Below are 26,195 nucleotides of genomic sequence, written 5' to 3'. Positions count from 1 at the left end.
GAAACAAACTTCCTGTTGCATTAAACCAGTACAAACATTGATTATTAAAAATGTAAAACCATTCTAAGTATTGTGAGTAAGAAAAAGCCCGAAATGTTTCAAGTCGTCTGGTATGTTACTATTTGGAGTAAATAAAAATTCATGACGAAGAATTGTATTTTGGTTATCCTGGTATTGATTAATAATAACAAATAATAGGTGTTGGAAGTTTGAAGGGGTCTATTCTTTGCTACCTGAATTCTGTGCATCTGAGAAACGAGGAAGGCAGAAGGGAAGCCAAGATGTCATGTTTGCTACTAATACAGCAGACACTAGAGAATGTGGCTTGTATCTATACACAAAGGATTTACTACTAATACTGAACCCAGAATTAGACTAACCTAACTCACACGATTAAAGGCAGATGCCAAAAGCTCTCTCCCATGAAGTCCTACCACTGTAAAACTCAAAGGATAGAGGAGCAAAGTAGAACACACACTGTGAGGCAGGCCAGACTCCAAGAGATAAGGCAAAGAAAGGAGCTGGTCTTCAGTTTATCCTTCCAAACTCAACAATCAGACTGAATCACTCCTCTCTACCTTAGAATAAGAAAGAAGGAGTTCTGGGGGGATGGCTAGGAGAGTTAAACCAGTAAAGTTTTTTCTACATAAAAGGAAACAATCAGGAGCGGGAAGAAGAATTCCATGTGGCTATCCCAGTGGTTAATATATACCATGTGTTTGCAAAGAATATTGAAAATACATGAGGAACTTCTATCGTCTTTGTAGTAAGTTTTTTAAAATGTAGATATACTCACTGGAACAAATATTTATTAAACATTATGTGCCCTTGATTATGTTAGATGCAGGCACTGACAGAAAAACAAGAAGTAGAGGGAATTCCCAGTTCAGTGGGAGAGACTGATACACATAGCTATCACTGAATACGATCAGTCATATAATGGAATTATAATCTCTATGAACACAGAGAAGAAAACAGTAGTGGAATGCTTTCACAATTTATTATGCTCATTTATTCCTTCATTTATTTATTCAATACCTACTCTAAGCCAAGCTCTGTACAAAGGTATTAGTATGAGTATACCATGGTCTAATACTAATACATTTGTACAGAGCTTGGCCTAGAGTAGGTATTCCCCTGGAGAAGGAAATGGCAACTCACTCCAGTATTCTTGCCTGGAGAATCCCATGGACAGAGGAGCCTGGTGGGCTATAGTCCATGGGGTCGCAAAGAGTCGGACACGACTGAGTGGCTACACTTAGTATACAATGGTAAACAAAGTAGGTAAGATCTTTCCCCTTATTGAGCATATGATGAGTGATGAGACAAACATGAATAAAATAAAGCACATAAATATATAATTACAAAATGGATTCTGTGTTAGATAGGAAAAAATACAGTGTGTTATTAGTAAAAATAACAAGTTATAAAAAGATCACAGGGAATCTTCCCTGAGGAAATAGTTCAACTGAGATCTAAAGGATAAGGTATGTCCCATCAGGTAAGAGTCACCCTGCTTATTTAACTTCTATGCAGAGTACATCATGAGAAATGCTGGGCTGGAAGAAGCACAAACTAGAATCAAGATTGCCGGGAGAAATATCAATAACCTCAGATATGCAGATGACATCACCCTTATGTCAGAAAGTGAAGAGGAACTAAAAAGCCTCTTGATGAAGGTGAAAGAGGAGAGTGAAAAAGTTAGCTTAAAACTCAACATTCAGAAAATGAAGATCATGGCATCTGGTCCCATCACTTCATGGCAAATAGATGGGGAAACAGTGGAAACAGTGTCAGACTTTATTTTGGGGGGCTCCAAAATCACTGCAGATGGTGACTGCAGCCATGAAATTAAAAGACGCTTACTCCTTGGAAGGAAAGTTATGACCAACCTAGATAGCATATTCAAAAGCAGAGACATTACTTTGCCAACAAAGGTCCGTCTAGTCAAGGCTATGGCTTTTCCTGTGGTCATGTATGGATGTTAGAGTTGGACTGTGAAGAAGGCTGAGTGCCGAAGAATTGATGCTTTTGAACTGTGGTGTTGGAAAAGACTCTTGAGAGTCCCTTGGACTGCAAGGAGATCCAACCAGTCTATTCTGAAGGAGATCAGCCCTAGGATTTCTTTGGAAGGAATGATGCTAAAGCTGAAAGTCCAATACTTTGGCCACCTCATGCGAAGAGTTGACTCATTGGAAAAGACTCTGATGCTGGGAGGGATTGGGGCAGGAGGAGAAGGGGATTACAGAGGATGAGATGGCTGTATGGCATCACTGATTCAATGAACATGAGTCTCAGTGAACTCTGGGAGTTGGTGATGGACAGGGAGGCCTGGCGTGCTGCGATTCATGGGGTCACAAAGAGTCGGACATGACTGAGCAACTGAACTGAACTGAATCTGATAACCTGAGGAGAAAGAAAGGCATAGATAAAGGTTTTTGGTGGAAGAAAGCCTGGATTGCTTGAGGGAGCAGAGTGAGAAGGGAACCATCAGTCAATCAGTTCAGTCACTCAGTCCTGTCCGACTCTTTGTGACCCCATGGACTGCAGCATGCCAGGCTTCCCTGTCCATCACCAACTCCCTGAGCCTACTCAAACTCATTTTCAGTGCATTGGTGATGCCATCCAACCATCTCATCCTCTGTCGTCCCCTTCTCCTCCTGCCTTCAATCTTTTCCAATGAGTCGGTTCTTTGTATCAGGTGGCCAAAGTATTGGAGTTTCAGCTGCACCACCAGTCCTTCCAATGAACATTCAGGACTTTAGGATTTCCTTCAGGATTGATTGGTTGGATTGCCTTGCGAGCCAAGGGACTCTCAAGAGTCTTCTCCAACACCACAGTTCAAAAGCATCAATTCTTCGGCACTCAGCTTTCTTTATAGTCCAACTCTCACATCCACACATGCTTACTGGAAAAACCATAGCTTTGACTAGATGGACCTCTGTTGGTAACCATGGTTGGGAAAAACATCTGGGAGGTGGTCATATACCATATGGTGACAAGGCATGAGCTTTAGGTTGTATTATGGTCATTATGAAACCACAGATGATTTTAATAAGGGAAATTATGCAAGTCAATTTACTATGCAATGGTAGCAAGAGTGGATGAGGGAAAAGCAGAAAAGAGATTGTTACGGGGATCCAGGGAAGAGAGACAAGTGACTAGAAATAGGATGTTAGCTGTGGAGAGAGAAGTGGAAGGATTCAAGAAATGTTTTGGAGGCACAAGCAACAAAATTTGGTGATGGGTTGGAATAGGGTGGAAATGATTTGTGAACACATCAAACACACCTGCTACATATCATGCCAAAAGCTCAGCCTCTCTGCACCAGTGCCAAAGCGAATCATGAAGACACAAGAGTTTTGGGTAAAGTAGACAAGAGTAGGGGATGCCTAGTAAAGGCGGATGCAGCAGACTCCTGCTCTTGAAAACTATGTGTCCCAATCTGGGAGGGTTTGATGAGGAGTTTTATGGCAGGAGTTCAAGGGTGGGCTTGCTGACAAAATTAGGGTATATGCAGGGCTTGCACTCTTTTACTCTCATTTAGAGTCTCCTAATCTTGAGGAGCTTCTCTAGTCCCTTTAATCTTGCCTCAGGTGGTTTCTTGGCTACTCCTCTCTTGATTAACAACTATTCAAACCTGTCGTTTGGAACTCAGGGAAGGCCATGGAGGTTGGAGCCTTGCCTATAGGAAAGTGAAAGTGAAAAGAGAAAGTGAAGTCACTCAGTCATGTCCGACTCTTTGCGACCCTGTGGACTGTAGCCCACCAGGCTCTTCCATCCATGGGATTCTCCAGGCAAGAATACTGGAGTGGGTTGCCATTTCCTTCTCCAAGGGAATCTTCCTGACCCAGGGATCGAACCCTGGTCTCCCGCATTGCAGGCAGATGCTTTAACCTCTGAGCCACCAGGGAAGCTCCATGCCTATAAGAAAAGGGGGACAAAAGACTTCTGTGCCCAGGTGCCCCACAGGGTCCTTCTCGGTTTCACATTTTGGGTTTGAGCAATACCCAGGAAAAATACCATGTGAGCTATGCCTTGAGGACTAAATCAGATTTTAGCTAATGGAAAAGAAAAAGAAAGATACAGAGGTGTGAAGTCTTCTGGCATATTTGGAAATGCACAAATAGTATTCTGATGAGCTAGTAGAATAGAGTATGTGACAGAAATGCAGGGAGATAACATAAGTTATACTTTTGGTTTTGTTTGATTATATTACATTATTGAAAGAGGTCAAAGAGAAGAGTGAAAAAGCTGGCTTAAAACTCCATCAAAAATCTAAGATCATGGAATCCAATCCCATCATGTCGTGGCAAATAGAAGGGAAAAAAAGTAGAAGCAGTGACAGACTTTATTTTCTTGGGCTCCAAAATTACTGTGGACAGTAACTGCAGCCATGAAATTAAAAGACACTTATTCCTTGGAAGGAAAGCTATGACAAACCTAGACACAGTATTAAGAAGCAGAGACATCACTTTGCTGACAAAGGTCCATACAGTCAAAGCTATGGTTTTTCCAGTAGTCATGCATGGATGTGAAAGTTGGTCCATAAAGAAGGCTGAGCACCAAAGAATTGTTGCTTTTGAATTGTGGTATTGCAGAAGACTCTTGAGAGTCTCTTGGACTGCAAGGAGATCAAGCCAGTCAATCCTACAGGAAATCAACCCTGAATATTGATTGGAAGAACTGTTGAAGAGGAAGCTCCCATAATTTGGCCACTTGATGTGAAGAGTCGACTCAATATAAAAGACCCTGATGATGGGAAAGATGGACAGCAGGAGGAGAAGAGGGTAACACAGGATGAGATGGTTGGATGGCATCACGGACTTAATGGGAATGAATTTGAGCAAACTACGGGAGACAGTGGAAGACAGAGGAGCTTGGTGTGCTACAGTCCATGGGTTTGCAGAGAGTCAGATATGACTTAGCAACTGAACAAAATAACAATAATTACATTGTTGAGAATTCAGCTGGATCTTAGGAAGGAGGGATTAGTGACAGGGATTTAAAAATTATCTGTAGACTATAACTAAAACTTTAGACCAGATGAGACAAGCCATGGAGAGTACAAAATAAGAATCCAATCAATAACTATCAGGAAGTCTCTGCATTAAAAGGACAGGAAAAAAAATGAGAAAGAAGCTTCAAAGGCATGAAATCCATATGGATAATAAGAAGTACAAATGAAATCATAAGTAATTATACAATTATAATTATGTATAATAATTTAGAGTATTTACTGTGTACTAAGCACTGCTTTAAGGGCTTTATATATATATATGTAAATACCTTATGTATATATATATATATACATACATACACACACATATATTAAGTCATTTAATTTTTATTATAATCTTGTGAGGTGGTTGCCATTATTAACTTCATTTGATAGATGTAGAGAATGAGTCACAGACATGTTAAATTGCTTGTCTGGGGTCACCAACCTAGTAAATAGCAAAGTTGGGGTTCAAAGGGTTTGTAACCTTCATCTCTATGCTTACTGCCTCTTGAGACCCTGAGGTTTATCACTTCTGTCCTCCCCAGATTATGTGAAAAACACTAGCTTGATCAGTTATAAAGTTCTCAGGGATGCTTCTTAGAAATTAATCCAACCTCTAGTTTAGGTGTTAAGCATAGAAATATTCTGTAAGTTAGTTGCCTTAACATGTGTTAATTAATGATCCCATACTCTTTACAACAGAATCTTTTAAATAAACAAATATCTTATAATTTATAAATAGGGAAAAATTAAAGCCGAGATCATTAAAACACTGTGAATATAAAGTACTGGTTCTCTTCATTAATGAATGGCATTAAGTCCAACAAACAACCTGAACATGGCAGATCAACTTTAAAAAACTCTAACTTTATAATCATTATAAAAGAATTTCAATAATATAGACAACAAAATAGGTATCAAAATTTTTCTAATTATAAAAAGCAGAAACAATAAGCTCATAGAAATGAAGTATTAATTTTTTGCAATTGCTTTCTTATTGGTTAAAGTTTAATAAAAGTAGAAGTACAATGATAAAAACCTTAAAAATAAGACTGATTCTGAACTGGGGACAACTGTGCCCACCTGCCTCTGCCCAGGGGACATTGGGTAGTATCTGGAGACACTTTTGGCCTGTAACAACTGGGGGTGAGTAGTGCTACTGGCACCTAGTTGGTAGAGACCAGGAATGCTAATAAACATCTTACATGCATGGGACAGCTCTCCCACTACAGAATATCCTGGCCCAAAATCTCACAGTGCCAAGTCTGAGAAACCCTACTATAAAAACAGTATCTATACCAATAGTAGTTAAATCAGAAAATTTAAGATGAAGGTCATCACTACAGAATTCAGTATACATTTGAACACAGAAATGAAAAAGATTCTATTCTAAAATTTAGGGGTAAAATCAACTTAATATCGGTCTTAGTGATGTTCAATAAATGTCATATCATTTCTTGCTACCATTATTAGTGCCTTGTTATTTTGCTATTTATAAGACTGATGAGGCTCTTTTTCAAAATCTCTATACTTAGTACTTTGACTCTGTTCTTCATACTCGAAATCATTTTTATGGAACATACCAGAAGGGAAACTAACCTACACATTTTAAAGAATTTAAAGTGGGAACTGTTAAATACTGGCATTTCATTCAGTAACTGCTAAAATGCAAAGAATGGACTAGACATATTAACTGATGTTTCTTTCTATCCAAATTTCCTCTGTCACCATCTCTGAAGGAAATGGCCCTCTTAACAGACTTTGAGTGTTTAATTTTAAACCAGGGAAAACTTTTATGACTGAGGGATAAACCCACAAAACTGGAGTTCATACTGGAAGCCTTTACACTATGAACTATAATGATACCAGTGGGCATGACCATTTTTAAAAGTGTAAAAAAAATCAATGAGCAGACTGTCATTACAGAAACTCATTCTGTATCAAACATATCACCCAAGAGATTTGATATTTCATGCTTATAAAACTTAACATAAAATTAAATTGCAAATATTTTCTCACAATCTACTAAAATTATGGCCTAAGGCGATACACTGCTAATCTGAAGCATTTGTTCAGCTCTAGTGGACATATTTCCTATGTGATTTATGTGAAAGAAGGCTTCATTTGCCTCTTCATAGATTCAGTAATGAGGCTTCTGTTTCTTACATGAAACCTAGAAAGTATAGGAAGCTCTTTAAAATTAAACCAGCAAATGTTAACACTGAATTATTAAGAAATAACAATGAAATTAATAAACTGGGGGAGATGTTCTCCTTTTGTATATAACTATGTCATTTCAGACCTCACCCATTCTTTCATTATCCAAATACACAGAAAACATCTAAATATTCCATAGAGAAAATACATTTTTAATCTTTAGGCACAAAACCAGAAGCACAGATTTCGAGTAAAGTAGACTGTGATTATTTTTCCCCCTGAAATCTAGAAGGACCAAAAAAGATAATTTCAGTCATTTCACTCCAAAAACTTAGGGATAATAGAAAAAAAGAGTTGTGGAAATGATTCTACATTTTATTTTTTAGGATGTGAATAACTCAAGAGTTCTTGAGGAAAAGGAAAAGACTGATTTCAATATTATCAACCTGATACGATTTAAAACTTATGTGCTTTTAGCCAGTAAAGCATTTGCTTATTAACATATTTCAGAATACACATAGACGGAAATACATCTTAAATGATCTTGAAATAATTATGCATTTGGCTTTATGTTGAAATCTACTTGACAACTTGAAAAATTACCAGACTTTATATCAAAGTATAATAGGCAATTCTTACCTTAAGCATTCAGCATCATTTTGAGGTTTTTCATTGATTTTTATTTTTTCTGCCTCTAGGTATTTTGTAGTACAAATGGCTTCATTTTTTTTATCTTCAAAACCTAAACAATTAAGACAATTCTTATACTCTTTAAAAAATTAAATATAAAGGTTATCTTTCTTCACTCATAAGAACAATGCTCTAAATTTCGGTGTTTCATGTAAAATACATGTACTAATGATTTTTATTTTTCTACTTTAATGTAGCAATTAAAGACACAAAAAAAGATCTTAAAATTTGTGAAATTAAAAACACCAGATTCAACATTTATCAATTTAGTGCTTTACCTATTCCTTTTTCACATCAACAAAATTCCCTTTTTACATCACCTATATCTCAATGAGTAAATACATTTTGAAAGAATAATATTAACCTATAATAGAGAAGACTCTTGTGAGACCCTTGGAGTCAATCCTAAATGAAATCAACCCTGAATATTCACTGGAATGACTGATGCTGAAGATGGAACAATACTTTGGCCACCTGATAGGAACTGACTCATTGGAAAAGACCCTGATGCTGGGAAAGACTGAAGGCAAAAGGAGAAGGGGGCAGCAGAGAATGAGATAGATAGCATCACTGGCTCAATGAACATGAATTGAGCGGAAGGATAGGAGGGCCTAATGTGCTACAGTCCATGGGGTCACAAAGAGTCGGACACAACAACTTAGCAACTGAACAACAAATGACAGATATATAACTATATTCATCAGCAAAGTAACTCATACATGTAATACCTTTAAGCTTTCTCTGCAAAGTAAATAATTCTTGTATTAATTCATTCTTTTGTCTTTGAAGTTCATTTAACAAGTCACTATCATGTTCCATTGACTTCATTTCTAGAAATAAATATGCAAAAAAAACACATTAACTACTTTTGGCTCTGCCTAATGTCTGTCAAGAATGATTAACTTTTTCTTGTGTAGTAAAAATGTAAGCAATGTATGGTCCATATACTTTTGGAAGTACTGCTTAACAATATTAGATCTTCCAATCCATCAGCTTGGGATGACTTTCCATTTATTTAGGTCCCTGGTGGCTCAGATGGTAAAGCGTCTGTTTACAATGTGAGAGACTTGGGTTCGATCCCTGGGTTGGGAACATTCCCTGGAGGAGGAAATGGCAACCCACTCAAGTACTCTTGCCTTGAAAATCCCATGGACGGAGGAGTTTGGTGCAGGCTACTATCCATGGGGTCACAAAGAGTCCGGCACGACTGAGTGACTTCACTTTACTTCTACTTTCTTTCAACAATGTTTTTTGTAGTTTTTGTATACAAGTCTTAAACTTTTGTTAAATGTGTTTTACTCTTTTTTGATTGAAAACTGAATGTTAACTTACAAATTGTCCATTTGGCTTGTGTATATTGATCTAATAACCTGACACCCTGCTGAACTTGTTTATTAGCTCAAATAGTTTTCCTATGGATTCCTTAGGATTTCTATACACAAGATCATGCAATGTTCAAATAGAGATAGTTTTACTACTTCATTTCCAATCTAGATGTCTCGTATTTCTTTTTCTTGCCTGATTGCCCAGGCTAAAATCTCTAGTAAAATGCTGGATACAAGTACTAGGAATGGATGAATATCTTCATCTTTTCCTGATTTTAGATGAGAAATTCTCATTCTTTCATCATAAATAACATTCACCATGGTTTTTCAAAGATACTCTTCATCAGGTTGAGAATGGTCCCTTTTATGTCTAGGTTATTGACTGTGTTTATCATGAAAGGGTATTGGATCTTGCCAAATGATTTTTTGAATTTATTATTATTTTATATCTTTTATTTATCTGTATTATATTCATGGTCTTGAATATTTTTATAATATCAATTTTAAAAGTCTTTCTCTGTGAATTTCATCATCTCTGTGATTTCTGGAGATGTTTCTGTTGACCTAATTTCCTTTTTGGTATGAGATACAATTTCTTTTTCACAGATATAGTGATTTTTGGTTGGATACTAGACATTTTATTTACTATTTTGTTGATGTTCGAATTTTGCTCTCTTCCCCTCAAGCATGTTGATACCTGCTATTTAGCATGCAGTTAGGTAACATAATTAGGTTCAAACCATGCTTTTAAGATTTAGTGTGTGTCCAGAGTAGGAAATGGCAACCCACTCCACTGTTCTTGCCTGGAGAATCCCAGGGACGGGAAGCCTGGTGGGCTGCCGTCTATGGGTAGCACAGAGTCAGACACGACCAAAGCGACTTAGCAGCAACTTAGCAGCAGAGTAGCCTTAGGTCGAAGGCTAATTGAATCCTACTATTAAGGCAGGATTCCTCTGTTTAATGAGCTCTTTCTATTCTGAAAGGATGGAACATGAATGTCTCCCAGTCCTGGGTGAGCTCACAGAATTGTTGATCCTATGATGCCCCAGCAGTTTTTCTTTATTCAGTCTAGAGGATTTTCCCCTATGTATGCAAAGAATAATATATAGCCAAAGACTCAAAGCAACCTCTATGTAGATTTCTGGAGGTTTTGTCTGTGCAGTTCTTTCCTCTCAGTACGTTGTCCTGAAAATTTCAGCTAACTCAGCCTCCCTGAACTCCAGTCTTTGTATCGTATCCTCGACTCAATCAGGCCACTATGTTTTAAGTTCCCTCTCTCACTCCTGTTGTCAAAAAACTGCAACCAGGTAAAAGCCTAGGTAATCATGCCTCATGTGTTTGCCTTCTCTTAGGAATCATAGCCTTGGACAGTATCTTGTCCTTAATATCTAAAAACAGTTTTTAATACATTTCTTCTAGTTCCAGTTTTTTGTATTGTGCTCCTTCCTGATCATAATATATATATATATATATAAGAACTTCCCAGATGTATGCCTATAAGATGTATGCTTATATGTATGCCTTAAGAACCTCTGTCCTATACTCTCTACACAAAGCAACCTATCTCTGAGACCCTCATTTCTTTCATCTATGAAATTAAGCTAATTAAAAAGTATAATCCTTATATTTTAAGGGTTTAATTATGATCCAGGTAGCATTTTATGTAATTAAATATTATTTCATGAGTACTTACAACAATCTTGTTAAGGTCATTATCATTATCCTCCATCTTCATAGATGAAGAAACTGAAGCAAATAAAACTTAAGCATCTTGTCCCAAATCACATATTACTCTCTGCTGGTTCTCTTGCCCTCTTTGACATCTCTGTCTCATTATTCTCTTCGTTTCCTTAAATGCTATGCTTTTCCATTTTCTGCCTTTGGTCCTTGCTACCCCTCTATGTTCCCTCTACATGTTCCCTTTGAATTATGTTAGCAACTTCTCTGGAATCTCACATCTAATGTTCTAGCTTGATCTCTTGTATCAGTTTCACAACCAATTTCAACCTGCTACTTGGGCACTTCTACCTATTTATCCCATAGACATCTCCAACTAAAAACACTGAAACAAAACTTAATTTTTTTGTCCAGAAAAGGCTATAGTTCGCCTCCATTTCTGCTCTTCCTCCTGGTACCATATTCTACCCAATCTCTGAAGTGTGAAAACTGTGGTTCATGCTTGACTTTCTTTATATCTGTTTAGTCAGTGATACATCTGTCATTCTTTCTAAAAATCTCTTTGTCTTCTCCTGTCTTTGGTAACTTCTATTTTTTTCTTTAATAATTTTATTTACTTATGGCTGTACTGGGTCTTCATTGTTGTGCAGGGTTTTCTCTAGTTACAGTGAGCAGGTGCTACTCTTAGTTGCTGTGGCAGGTTTCTCATTGTGGTGGCTTCTCTTTCTGCACAGTACAAGCTCTAGGTCATGTGGGCTTCAGTAGTTTAGGCACAAGGGCTTAGCTTCTCTGCTGCATATGGGATTTTCCCTGGCCAGCGATCAAACCCGTGTTTCTCGCATTGACAGATGGATTCTTCACCACTAGCCTCTCTGATAATTTCTTTAGTTCAGCATCTTATTACAGACAATTACCTGCAATTGCCTGCATACTAGTGTTTCTGAAATGGAATTCTCCGTACCCCACTGTGTAACAGTGTTTCCTAAACTGTTTTGATGGTAGAATAAAGATCACAGCAACAATACCACCTATATAGTTTCTATCACAATGTACTATAAATATCTGCCTATATATTTCATCCTCCCTCATTTTAGTTTTATACCTCCAGGACCTAAAAGGGTGCCTAATATATAACAGATAGTAAACAGAATTTGGTTATTAAATAAATGACCAATGATCATGTCACACCTACTTCTAAAGAGCTTGAGACAACTCACAGTAAAAGAGACATACAATTAAGATAAAAGTAAAAAAATAGCAATGCAATAACCCAATTTACTTATAAAAATGTAAAATTTCTGGAAAATTCATTAATTCAAAATAAGTTATCTTCATTAATGCCAGATAAATGAGGTGGTACTATGTTTTCATACCCATTTTAAGAATATTTGCCTGGTTTTCTAAGTCAGATATTTGAATCTTGACATTTTCTTTCATCAAATGCTCTCGTTTCTTTGTTAATTCATATTCATTATTGAAGTCTGTAATTTCCTTAATAAATTTTTCTTCCTCCTCTGTAACTCTTCTCTTTGTAGTCTCCTGAAAAAGGGAAACCAAATATAGGTGTTAATTGCAACAATATTCTTCTTTACTGATTAAAATTCAATCATTTGGAAATACTGAGAACAAAACAGAAAATTATATTCCTGGTACTAAAATGCTATATTCCTCCAGCAGTATTAATTTAAAAACTTAGGTTATTACATGATAACAACCAACTATTTTCATGTGAAAGATTTATCCTTAATATTTTAGAAGAATTATTGAGGTAGAAATTTTACCACCGATCATTATGTATGTGTCTGTTTGTGTATTAAACTCACAGGAATATATGCCATTTTGTCATTGCAAAATTGGTGGTAAAATAACTAAATGATCAAAGTTGAAAATCTATACTCAAAGGAATTACTTTGCAACTGGATAGTAAAAGAATTAAATGACCAAAGTTGAAAATGCAGATCTACACTCAAATGAATTACTGTCCTTTGAGTGTAAATTCCAAGAAAATCTTTTAAAATGCAGACAAGGTAAAATTACATGGTCATTTCAAATACAGTTCTAAATAACAGTTTAAATTTCATAAAATGTCAACATGAAGTAGAAAGAAATAAGAATTTCCAGAAACTTTAAACAATACTAGAACCTAAACTTTTTGACAATGGTAGAACCTAAACATTACTGTGTTTTCCAATTTTTTTCCAAGAAACATAACTAATTAAGAGCTACAGCTGGAAACTTGCCATGCCATTCATAACCATTTGGTGGTTGATTCTGACTCTGGATATATATTTTTAACAGTTCAAAATGTATTTTTTCAAAAAGTCAATTAGTTATAGATTATATTCCTAAGCTGTTCTTGTCATTTAAAGCTACTGAGTCTGTTTGCTGTGATTTATGATTTAAAACAATAAACATAATCTATCTTTGCACCCACATCCACAAGTTTGAACCTCTGTGCCTTTCAAAAGCATTAAAACCAAGATCTTGAAGCCTGAGCAATTCAACTCAGTTTCAATGTTTATTTTATGCTTATTACAATAGCAAATAATTTCCATAGTGCATCCTGACAATTTAATTCTTTCAAACTATATTACTCTACCAATTGGTTTAAAATAGCACTTAATAATTTTCCATATCTCGACAGGACTACCTGCCAATATGCATATGGATGATTTTTCTAAACATATATCTAAAGCATATTTTTATACAAATTTTTGATACAATTAGTAAAATAAACATTCCAAGTGGCTGGAAACGTACAAAGGTTTGGAGAAGCATATTCCTTTGGGTTGTAATTTCATTGCACTGTCTTTCTAAGGCATTTTCATGCGTTTTCAAAAGCTGTAAGAGGAAGGCTTTTTCAGAAAACTGCTGAACCTTTAAAGCAAAAAAAAAAAAAAGGAATCAGAATTAAACAATTAGACATTTCAGGGTATCTTAGTTAATAGAATAGATCTGTATAGTATAAAAATTTTTATATCAACCTTTAAAATGCAAAATAAAATTCACATTAAACATCTTACTTTATATGCTCTATCTTAAATTATTTTATAAGTGCTTTATAATTTTTATAATCTCTTCCTCTAATAAAACTATAGGCGCATCAAGGGCAGAGAATGCATTTGCTTTTTCCTGATATCTAGTACATTTGGTGGGAGAAGGCAATGGCACCCCACTCTAGTACTGTTGCCCGGAAAATCCCACGGATAGAGGAGCCTGGTAGGCTGCAGTCCACGGGGTCCGCTAAGAGTCAGACACGACTGAGCGACTTCACTTTCACTTTCCACTTTCATGCATTGGAGAAGGAAATGGCAACCCACTCCAGTGTTCTTGTCTGGAGAATCCCATGGACGGAGAAGCCTGGTAGGCTGCAGTCCATGGGGTCGCACAGAGTTGGACACAACTGAAGCGACTTAGCAGCAGCAGCAGTACATTTGGTAGCTTAGGTACTAAAGCTTTTTGATGACACACATTGAAATTCACTTCAAGACAGCTTGTTTTAAAGAATAAGTTTTTAGTCTTATTACTAGAAAATATGATGGAGAAATTATGTATACAATATGACGAATAAAATAATGAGATCAAATCTACAAACCACAGGCAAAAATCCACTCCCATGACTATAGTTATACCCAATAAAACACAAATCTGTTAAAGTTCTCAAATGGGTTTTGAGAACTCATTTTTTGTTTCAGTACCTCATTTAGTTCTAACTAGCAAAAGATATAATAAACATTAATATTAGATAGGTAACTGTTATTTCATTTGGGCTATAAAGAATAGTATCTCTTGAGACCATGAATATTGAAATGAAAGTCAGGAAGCTTTAATATATAAAAGCTAAAAATGATGCCAGACTGGAAACAATCCTTACACTACATTCAGTACTGGCCCTCATAAGAAAGCATCACTTCAAGTCTGGGGCTGTTCCCATCTCCAAAGAGAAAAGAAAAAGGAAATAAATCCGAACTTAAATTGCAAAAGCAAGATTTATGTTAGCTATAAGAGCTTCTTCAAGGTGAGAGACAGGTTGTGAAATCTCTGTCCCAGAAGATATTGAATAGTAAAGAGCTTAGGAATAGTCTGGTCCAGACCCAAAGGGCTGGCCTAAAAGACATTTTGAAATGATATGGCTAAAAAGCCCTACAAATACTGGCATTAAAAAAAAAGCAGCTGAAATAAAACAGAAAATATGATCTTACATTTATATAATATCAAAGCACATCTGCCCATACCTTCAGCACTTAGTGCTGATGTCATCAACTCTATCATCAATAAAGAAAGATTAGAAAGGTGCAACTTACATGACCAAAGGGATTCAGAAAATACTTTCAGAATTGGGGGAGGGGAGAATGGGGCAGTATTTTACTGTCTGAGAAGACAGAAATTAGAAAATATATGTCTGATCTATAAAATCATATACAAACTGGTAACAATAGTGAGCAAATCTATGATCATGAATTCTATCACATTTATTTCAAATAAGAAAATACTTCTAAGCTATCTAATATATATTATATAAATGAGAGTAAAATGAGTTCCAAAGACATTAATACCTTAACAAAAGTTATATAATTAATTAGGGGAAAACCCAGGACTAATATTCAGTTCTTCTGACTTTACTGCTTCTAAACCATTATCCTATTATGGAAATACTAGAACTATTTCACAGTAATATAAAGATACTTTTGGAACTAAAACAGGACTTCAGTCTCTGACAACAGTATAAGTTGAAAGTATACAGGATAAGAGACAGAAAAATTACCAAATACTAGGTCTATCAGAACTCATTGAGAAAAGGTTGCTTGCAGTATACTCCTAACTCTCAGAGTTGCAATTATGAACAAGAACCATCAATGCCAACAAAAATGCTTTGAGACCAAACATCAGGCTGGATAAATTTTGGGTTAATCCAATTAGGTATTTTATGTAACATGCCTTTCAGAATCAAAATTCCTAAATTCTGATTCTGCTTCTACCACTATCTGTAGTCAAACCTGCAATGAAAACCAAAAATGGAGAAAATATTATTTATTAAACTAAGGAAGTTTAAAATAAGACAAACAAATTTATTACTCAGATTCAGAAAAGCCTTATGTTAAGGACTCAGAAGTTAAGGTGTGCTACTACAGCGTTCACTAAGACCTAAAATTATCACTGAACTCATGTCTTCTTTCTTAAAAGGGAAAATAATAATTAAAGAAAGATATTAGACATACTGTCATTTAATTGGAATGTTTCACCATAACCTGAAAAAAATGAAATCTAAATACACCAAATGAAAATTAGACAACTTTTTAAAAGATCTGTAAGAAAGGTATAGCTGAAAATTTTCTCTTCCCTAAAATTCTATGTAAATTATCCACTTTGAGGTCTTTTTACTTCTTTGCTTTAACTCATTATTGGTGTACTCTTCATTCTTACTTTCTGTTTTACACTCTATCTTCTCATACATTTTCCTCTTTTAATCAAGACCTAAAAAGTCCCAGAGAATCAATTACTACAGAAAGATTACAGTAACATTAATTTTTAAATTTACTTAGGATCTGTGATGAAAACATTTAATGCATAATAGAATTGGCAAGTAGGGAAAAGAGAGCAATAGAAGAAAGAAGCAGGACTTTGGAAAAGCTCAAGTTAGGAAGATTAAGAAAGAACAGAGGCCTATGATATGCTGACTCACAAGCTGAGGACGGCAATAAGTTATGGCTGTGGGAACTACATGGGGTCTATTATCAGGCCTTCTATTTTATTGTAACTAAGGGGTCAAACGCTTTAGGATCCATCCAGTTCCATCTACCAAGTATAAGTTATTAATTTTACTACTAAAAAAGCTTTTCAAGACCACCTATTTGTGGAATGTGTTTCTCGCTATTCCTTTTGTTCTTCCTGTTATCACACCTAATTTCTTAAATTATTTTTCACATTCTGACTTTTTAAAACCATATCTACTACTGTATAAATATTTCAAATATAACCCTGAAGATACTGATAGGGTCACAAGATGAGGTCATTTCACAGAATAAATCATCATTAGAGATTTCTCTCATCTTTCTTTTTTTGCAAAAGTATGGGTAGGAATCAGAATTGGAAAGATACTAAAAGAGATTCAAAATTGTAATTTAAAAAGATATTTTTGAACTTATCTCTGAGTCAGGTTTGAATTGAGGCACTATCTTACACTCATAGTAGCCTGGACATCCATGATAAAAGCAAGCAAACAAACAAACAAACAAAATGACCTACTTACAAAAAGAAACTACTGGCAATATCTGCTAAATTACCCAAGGATCTCAAGGGGCTACAAACAATAAAAAGAAAGGTGTGGAAGGTTCAAATTTCTCCTTCTCATCTTGTTCCTTCCTCTGACTACAAACGAAATGAAAATATCCGTGTGCAGCTGTAAAATTATATTCTAGAATCAAACAGCCAAGCTTTGTCAGAAAATATTGCTGTTTTGAAAATTTTTAATTTATAACAGTGCCAACACTCTGGTTAATTTTACCTTTTTCAGCAATAAAGATTTTGCTTGTTTCTTCCTCTGTCTTATTTCTCCTGGGATATTTGAACTGTCAATAGAGCTTGTAGCTTTCCCAGTGAGTTGACTTATCTGGTCAACTAGGTCAGTTTTCAGCACGGGCATTTTTTGGGACTCTTCACTACTCTTGCCACTTGGACACCCTTAGGTATTTTTCCACCAAAATAACTTGAAAATTGAGAATGACTGAGGATGTGGAATTAGTGTTTGGGTTCCAGTAAATAAAGAATTTTGAGTAATGCTCAAAATTCTCCAAGTCAGGCTTCAACAATACGTGAACCGTGAACTTTCAGATGTTCAAGCTGGTCTTAAAAAAGGCAGAGGAACCAGAGATCAAATTGCCAACATCCACGGGCTCATTGAAAAAGCAAGAGAGTTCCAGAAAAACATCTAGTTCTGCTTTATTGACTATGCCAAAGCCTTTGACTGTGTGGATCACAACAAACTGCGGAAAGTTCTGAAAGAGATGGGCATACCAGACCACCTGACCTGCTTCTTGAGAAATGTGTATGCAGGTCAGGAAGCAACAGTTAGAACTGCTCATGGAACAACAGACTGGTTCCAAATAGGAAAAGGAGTACGTCAAGGCTGTATATTGTCACCCTGTTTATTTAACTCACATGCAGAGTACATCATGAGGAACACTGAGCTGGAGGAAGCAAGAGCTGGAATCAAGATTGTCAGGAGAAATATCAATAACCTCAGATATGCAGATAACACCACCCTTATGGCAGAAAGTGAAGAAGAACTAAAGAGCCTCTTGATGAAAGTGGAGAGTGAAAAAGTTGGCTTAAAGCTCAACATTCAGAAAACTAAGATCATGGCATCCGGTCCCATCACTTCATGGCAAATAGATGGGTAAACAGTGGAAACAGTGTCAGACTTTATTTTTTGTGGCTCCAAAATCACTGCACATGGTGATTGCAGCCATGAAATTAAAAGACACTTACTCCTTGGAAGGAAAGTTATGACCAACCTAGATAGCAAAGCAGAGACATTACTTTGCCAACAAAGGCTCATCTAGTCAAGGCTATGGTTTTTCCAGTGGTCATGTATGGATGTGAAAGTTGGACCGTGAAGAAAGCTGAGTGCCGAAGAATTGATGCTTTTTACCTTGGACTGCAAGGAGATCCAACCAGTCCCTTCTTTTTTATTTTATTTTATTTTTATTTTTTTTAATTTTATTTTTAAACTTTACAATATTGTATTAGTTTTGCCAAATATCGAAATGAATCCACCACAGGTATACCTGTGTTCCCCATCCTGAACCCTCCTCCCTCCTCCCTCCCCATACCCTCCCTCTGGGTCATCCCAGTGCACCAGCCCCAAGCATCCAGTATCATGCATCGAACCTGGACTGGCGACTCGTTTCATACATGATATTATACATGTTTCAATGCCATTCTCCCAAATCTCCCCACCCTCTCCCTCTCCCACAGAGTCCATAAGACTGATCTATATATCAGTCTCTCTTTTGCTGTCTCGTACACAGGGTTATTGTTACCATCTTTGTAAATTCCATATATATGCGTTAGTATGTCCCTTCTAAAGGAGATCAGCCCTGGGTGTTCTTTGGAAGGACTGATGCTAAAGCTGAAACTCCAATACTTTGGCCACCTGATGTGAAGAGTTGACTCATTGGAAAAGACTCTGATGCTGGGAGGGATTGGGGGCAGGAGGAGAAGGGGACGACAGAGGATGAGATGGCTGGATGGCATCACGAGCTCGATGGACCTGAGTTTGGGTGAACTCCGGGAGTTGGTGATGGACAGGGAGGCCTGGCGTGCTGCAGTTCATGGGGTCGCAAAGAGTGGGACACAACTGAGCAACTGAACTGAACTGATTCCTTCTATAATCTTATCTTCTACCAGTCTCTTCTTCAATCACTTCTCTCTAGCCACACTGGTCTCCTTGTTATTCCCCAAACATCCAGCCACACTCTCTCCTCAAGGCCTTTGAACTGACTATTCTCTGCAGAAATCTCTTTCTCCAGATTCCTCATGGTTCATTCCTTCATCTCAGTCAGGTCTTGGCTCATCTCTCCTCTTTTCACTAAAGATTATAAGGATGCCTGATAAGACCACTGCTATGTAGGTCTGTTCTGCAAGAGATATGATGATTCAAAAACCTGGCACACAGTTCTCTCTCTTTTTCATTTCTTTGAGCAAATATGATTATTGTATACTTAGTAAATCTAAGACACTGTTAGAAATAATGAAGAGTTCAGTAAAAAGGCTAGTTACAAAATAAATACCAAAAACTAGTATTTTTTTCTATTTACCAACAAGTAGGAAAAAAAAGGAAAATATCCCATTTATAACAGCAAAAACAAAATAAATAAAACCACACATAAACTTAACAAGAAGTATCTGAGACCTATATGAAAAAGCCTATACTGAGGAACATAAACACTGTATTCATGAATGTGAAAATTCATAGTTGTAAACATATCAGTTCTCCCCATATAAACTGAGTATAATCTTAATTAAAACTGCAATACATTTGTTGGATCTTGATAAAATGATCTCGAATTCATTTTGGAAAACAAACAAACAAAGAGAATCAGGAAAATTCTAAAAAAGAAATTGTTCTTTCAGAGCATCAAAGATACTGTAAAGCTAATTTAAGTTAAGTGAATGTGATACTGATGACAAAACAAATAGATTAACAGAATTATACAGAATACATTAGAACAGACACAAATATACAGTTTCACACAAAAACACAAGCTGGTATATATATAACATGTATATATATATAAAACTACATCATAAAGATGGTGTTTCCAGTCAATGAGAAACATGTGACATTTACCCAGGAGAAAAATAGGCAACCATTTTTATTTATGAGTAAGAAAAAAGCTTGTAAAAGTACTGGAAAAAGACACTGCTTAAACAATGAATTTCAGAAACAAACAAAAGACTTAAAATTTCTAGTAACACAAAGATTCTAAAATTTGATTTAAAAAAGTTACAAATAATAAAATTTGCAACAAATGACAAAGAAAGAGTTAATATCTATTGCATATAAAAAGCTAGAATTCAGTGAGAAAAAGACAAGAAAAGGATATTATTAGGCAATACACAAGGTAACTATGAACAATCCTAACGAATGAAAATATATGTAACCTAAAAAGTTCAAATTAAAACCATAAAAGCCGTCACTGTTGATACATTTGTAAAGAAAATCAATCATTTCTATTGTATAAATAGTGAAATTGTGGAAATACAATCTGGAACTTTTCTGAGGACAATTTGGAAATTATCAAAAGCCTTAAGAATACAGTTGACCCTCCCTTGGACAACACAAGGGTTGGGGGACTGGTCCTTGGTACGGTAAAAAATCTATGTATAATTCATAGTTAGATCTCCATAACCACAGTTCTAATCCTCACATTCAATCCATCAGATCATGCAGTACTGCAGGATTTATTTAAAAGAAATCTTCATGTAAGTGTACCCATGCAGTTCAAGCCTATGTTGTTCAAGGATCAACTGTATCTACCAATTTGATTTCTAGGACTTTACCCCCAAAAAATAAGCGCACAAGGATGTATGTATAAAAGTATCATCACAGTGATATTAATAATCACATTATAAATAGAAAATCAGTTACATAAAATATATCATAGCCATTTAATGGGAAACTATGCTACCATTAAAAATTGTTTACTTAGATATATATTTACTGATATATCCAAGGTATAGTAAATGAAGAAAAAGGCAAAGAAGAAAGGGAACGATATACCAATTGCATGCAGAGTTTCAGAGAACAGCAACGAAAGATAAGAAAGCCTTCTTAAGTGGAAAATGCAAAAAAAAAAAAAAGAGGAAAAAAATAGAATGAGAAAGACTAGCAAGCTCTTCAAGAAAATAAGAGATACCAAGGGAATACTTCATGGAAAGATGGGCACAATAAAGGACAGAAATAATAAGGACCTAACAGAAGCAGAAGAGATTAAGAAGAGGTGGGAAGAATATACAGAAGAATTGTACAAAAAAGATCTTAATGACCCAGAAAACCATGATGGTGTGATCACTCACTTAGAGCCACACATCTTGGAGTCCAAAATCAAGTGGGCCTTAGGAAGCATTGTTATGAACAACGCTAGAGGAGGTGATGGAATTCCAACTGACCTATTTCAAATCTGAAAAGATGATGCTGTTTAAGTGCTGTACTCAATATGCCAGCAAATTTGGAAAACTCAGCAGTGGCCACAGGACTGGAAAAGGTCAGTTTTCATTCCAGTTCCAAAGAAAGGCAATGCCAAAGAATGTTCAAACCAGCACACAACTGTGCTCATTTCACATGCTATCAAGGTAATGCTCAAAATTCTTCAAGCTAGGCTTTAATAGTACCTGAATTGATAATTTCCAGATGTATAAACTGGACTTAGAAAAGGCAGAGGAACCAGAGATCAAATTGCCAACATTCACTGGGTCATAGAAAAAGAAAGAGAATTCCAGAAAAACATCTGCTTCATTGACTATGCTAAAGCCTTTGTGTGGATCACAACAAACTGTGAAAAATTCTTAAAAAGATGGGAATACCAGACCACCTGGTTTGGAGCACACTAAAAAAAGATGTCCCACATCTAAAGACAAAGAACAAACCTCAATGAGACAGTAGGACATGCACAATCATGATAAAATCAAATTCCATACCTGCCAGGTGGGTGTTTCATAAACTGGAGAACAATAATACCAAATAAGTTTTCCCACTGTTGTGAAGGTTCTGAGCCCCACGTCAGGTTTCCCAGCCTGGGATCTGACGAAGGGACTGGGAAATACCAAGGAATCTGACCTTGAAGGCCAGTGGGATTTGATTATAGGACTTTCACTATATTGCGGGAAACAGAGACTCCAGTCTTGCAGGGCACAAACAAAATCCTACATACCCCAATACCAGAGGAAGAGAGAGCAGTGACCCCACAGGAGACTGAACCAAAACTACCTGCTAGCGTTGGAGGGTCTCCTGTGGAAGTGTGGGTTGGCAGCGGCTCAACACAGGACAGGGGTCCTGGCAGCAGCAGTCCTAGAAGGTCCCCCTTGGTATAAACCCTATTGGAGGTCAGCATTAACCCTACCAGAGAGCCCACAGACCCCAGGGCTGGGTCACCTCAGGCCAGACAACTAACAGGGAGGGAGCAAAATCACACTCATTAGCAGATAATTAGGTTAAAACTTTACTGAGCAATGTGCTGCCCACTAGATCAAGCCCTGGTTTTTTCCACCCTGTCCCTCCCATCAAGAAGCTTACAGAAGCCTCTTAGCCTCATCCACTAGAGGGAGACAGAAGAATCACAAAGAACCACAATTCCACAGCAGCTAAAACAAAAACCACATTACAGAAAGCTAATCAGGATGAAAACACAGAGAGTTATGTCCCAGATGAAGGGACAATATAAAACCTGAGAAAACAACTAAATGAAGTGGAGATAGCAATCTTTCAGAAAAAGAATTCAGAATAGTGATAGTGAAGATGATCCAGGATCTTGGAAACAGAAAAGAGAAGATGCAAGAAATGTTTACCAAAGACCTAGAACTAAAGAACAAACAAACAGAGATGAACAATATGCTAGAAGCAATCAATAGCAGAGTAACTGAGGCAGAAGAACAGACAAGTGACCTGGAGGACAGAATGGTGGAAATCACTGCCCCAGAAGAGAATATAGAAAAAAGAATGAAAAACAAAAACAAAAACTGAAGACAGCCTAAAAGACCTCTGGGACAACATTAAATGCACCAACATTTGCTTTATAGGGGTCCCAGAAGGAGAGGACAGAGAGAGAAAGGACCTCAGAAAATATTTGAAGCAATAATAGCTGAAAACTTTCCAAACATGGGAAAGGAAATAGTCAGCCAAGTTCAGGAAGCGCAGAGTCCCAGGCAGGATAAACTCAAGGAGGAACACCCCAAGACACATAGTAGCAAACTGGTAAAAACTAAGTTCAGTTCAGTTCGGTCGCTCAGTCATGTCCAACTCTTTGCAACCCCATGAACCGCAGCATACCAGGCCTCCCTGTCCATCACCAACTCCTGGAGTCCACCCAAACCCATGTCCATTGAGTCTGTGATGCCATCCAACCATCTCATCCTCTGTGGTCCCCTTCTCCTTCTGCCTTCAATCTTTCCCAGCATCGGGGTCTTGTCCAGTGAGTCAGCTCTTCACATCCAGTGGTGAAAGTATTGGAGTTTCAGCTTCAACATCAGTCCTTCCAATGAACACCCAGGACTGATGTCCTTTAGGATGGACTGGTTGGATCTCCTTGCAGTCCAAGGGACTCTCAAGAGTTTTCTCCAACACCACAGTTCAAAAGCATCAATTCTTTGGTGCTCAGCTTTCTTTATAGTCCAACTCTCACATCCATACATGACCACTGGAAAAACCATAGCCTTGACTAGACGGACCTTTGTTGGCAAAGTAGTATCTCTGCTTTTCAATATGCTATCTAGGTTGGTCATAACTTTTCTTCCAAGGAGTAAATGTCTTTTAATTTCATTGCTGCAATCACCATCTGCAGTGATTTTGGAGCCCCAAAAAATAAAGACAGCCACTGTTTCCACTGTTTCCCCATCTATTTGCCATGAAGTGATGGGACCAGATGCCATGATCTTAGTTTTCTGAATGTTGAGCTTTAAGCCGACTTTTTCACTCTCCACTTACACTTTCATCAAGAGACTCTTTAGTTCTTCACTTTCTGCCATAAGGGTGGTGTCATCTGCATATCTGAGGTTATTGATATTTCTTCCGGCAATCTTGATTCCAGCTTGTGCTTCATACAGCCCAGTGTTTCTCATGATGTACTCTGCATATAAGTTAAATAAGCAGGGTGACAATATACAGCCTTGACGTACTCCTTTTCCTATTTGGAACCAGTCTGTTGTTCCATGTCCAGTTCTAACTGTTGCTTCCTGACCTGCATACAGGTTTCTCAAGAGGCAAGTCAGGTGGTCTGGTATTCTCATCTCTTTCAGAATTTCCCACAGTTTATTGTGATCCACACAGTCAAAGGTTTTGGCATAGTCAATAAAACAGAAATATATTTTTTTCTGGAACTCTCTTGCTTTTTCAAAAACTAAAGACAAAGATAAAATATTAAAAGCAACAAGGGAAAAGTGACAAATAACATACAAGGGAACTCCAGTCAGGTTATTAGCTGGTTTTCAACAGAAACTCTACAAGCCAAAAAGGAACAGCATGATATATTTAAAGTGATGAAAGGGAAGAACATACAACCAAGTATACTCTACCTAGCAAGACTCTAATTCATATTTGATGGAGAAATCAAAGGCTTTCCAGACAAACAAAAGTCAAGAGAATTCAGCACCACAAAACCAGCTTTGGCCTTCCTAGGTTGCACTAGTGGCCAAAAAAAAAAAAACAAACAAACCCCAACCTACCAATGCAGGAGACCTAAGAGATGTGAGTTCAATCCCTGGGTTGGAAAATCCCCTGAAGGAGGGCATGGCAACCCACTCCAGTATTCCTGACTGGAGAATCCCATGGACAGAGAGAGGAGCCTGGTGGGCTTCGGTCCATAGGATAGCAAAGAGTTGGACACGAGAGTTGGACACGATTCTTAGCACAACGCAAACCAGCTTTACAGCAAATGCTGAAGAAACGTCTCTACTCAGGAAACACTAGAGAAGGGAAAGACCTACAAAAAATAAACCCAAAACAATTAAGAAAATGGCAAAAGGATCATACATATTGATAATTACCTTAAATGTAGATGGATTAAAATGCACTAACCAAAAGACACAGACTGGCTGAGTGGATGAAAACATGTGCATGTGTGCATTGCCACTTACCACATCACTTTGCTTGACCCCAAAAATTGCATGTAATTATTTTATACTGTTAGGTTAATGTTCCCATTATGGCTTACAACTGTATTTTATTCTTTGTCTGGCTATTGATTGTGAAAACTGATAAACCTCTTTTACTACTGTGATTATGTAACTATTACTCACTTTAATGCCATTGTATCATGATTGGTCAACAGAAAAATAATAGAATTCTATATCGCCAAATCTATTTAATTCAATAGAAAAACTTATAATCACTTTTTAAAAATCCAGATGCATATCAGAATTATCTTGGTGTTTTTTGAAAAATACAAATGCCCAGGTATTGCTTTTTTTCTCCAAAGCTCCAGATATGTTTCTAATGAGCAGCCATGATTAAAAGCAACTGGACTATTTGATGATCTTTTACTTTATCTAGGTTGTTTCACCTTTTCTATTTCATATTCAGTGCTCCCATTTCATTTAGTTTATGTTTTCCAATTTCTCCATCTCCTTTTTTGTGTTCTTTCTCAAGCCTTTATCAAGTGTAGTAGAAAAGCTTTTGTATATATGTACATAAATAGTATGTACATGTATTTTAGAAAACTTAACAATTTTTGCCTGCTGCTGCTGCTGCTACTAAGTTGCTTCAAAAAATTTATGACATTCTGATTTCACTTGTTTGACTTACAAGAACAGAATACTAGATTTCTAATTTTAAAAGACACTTAATAAGCAACAAAGGTTTACTGTATGGCACAGGAACTCTAGTTAGTATCTTGTAATAACCAATAATGGAAAATAATCTCAAAAATAATATGTGTATATATGTATAACTGAATTACCTTGCTGTGTACTTGAAACATTAGAAGTCAACTATACTTCAATAAAATACATATATTAAGAAAAAAAAATGAGAGGAGCAGGAGTTGATAATAAAGAGGAAAAGAACATTTTAGAGTAATAGCCTGATCTATTTTCCTATTGTGGTGGTCACATATCTCCCATTCCGTCCA

The 26,195-nt window shown here is 36.6% G+C and overlaps 1 protein-coding gene across 1 annotated transcript in view; it reads right to left on the bottom strand.

Moving 5' to 3' along the window:
* Positions 1–26,195, bottom strand: part of CCDC172 (coiled-coil domain containing 172) — a 58,012-nt gene that overhangs the window by 12,789 nt on the left and 19,028 nt on the right. The window contains exons 4-7 of the mRNA XM_061403588.1: positions 13,612–13,728; positions 12,225–12,390; positions 8,578–8,679; positions 7,799–7,901 (exon numbers count right to left, since the gene is read on the bottom strand). Coding sequence (XP_061259572.1) covers positions 7,799–7,901; positions 8,578–8,679; positions 12,225–12,390; positions 13,612–13,728 — 488 coding nt within the window. The remainder of the gene's footprint in view (positions 1–7,798; positions 7,902–8,577; positions 8,680–12,224; positions 12,391–13,611; positions 13,729–26,195) is intronic.

Source organism: Bos javanicus, chromosome 26, assembly GCF_032452875.1.
Source record: "Bos javanicus breed banteng chromosome 26, ARS-OSU_banteng_1.0, whole genome shotgun sequence".
Lineage (NCBI taxonomy): Eukaryota > Metazoa > Chordata > Mammalia > Artiodactyla > Bovidae > Bos > Bos javanicus.
This window is presented reverse-complemented; position numbering and strand designations above follow the sequence as displayed.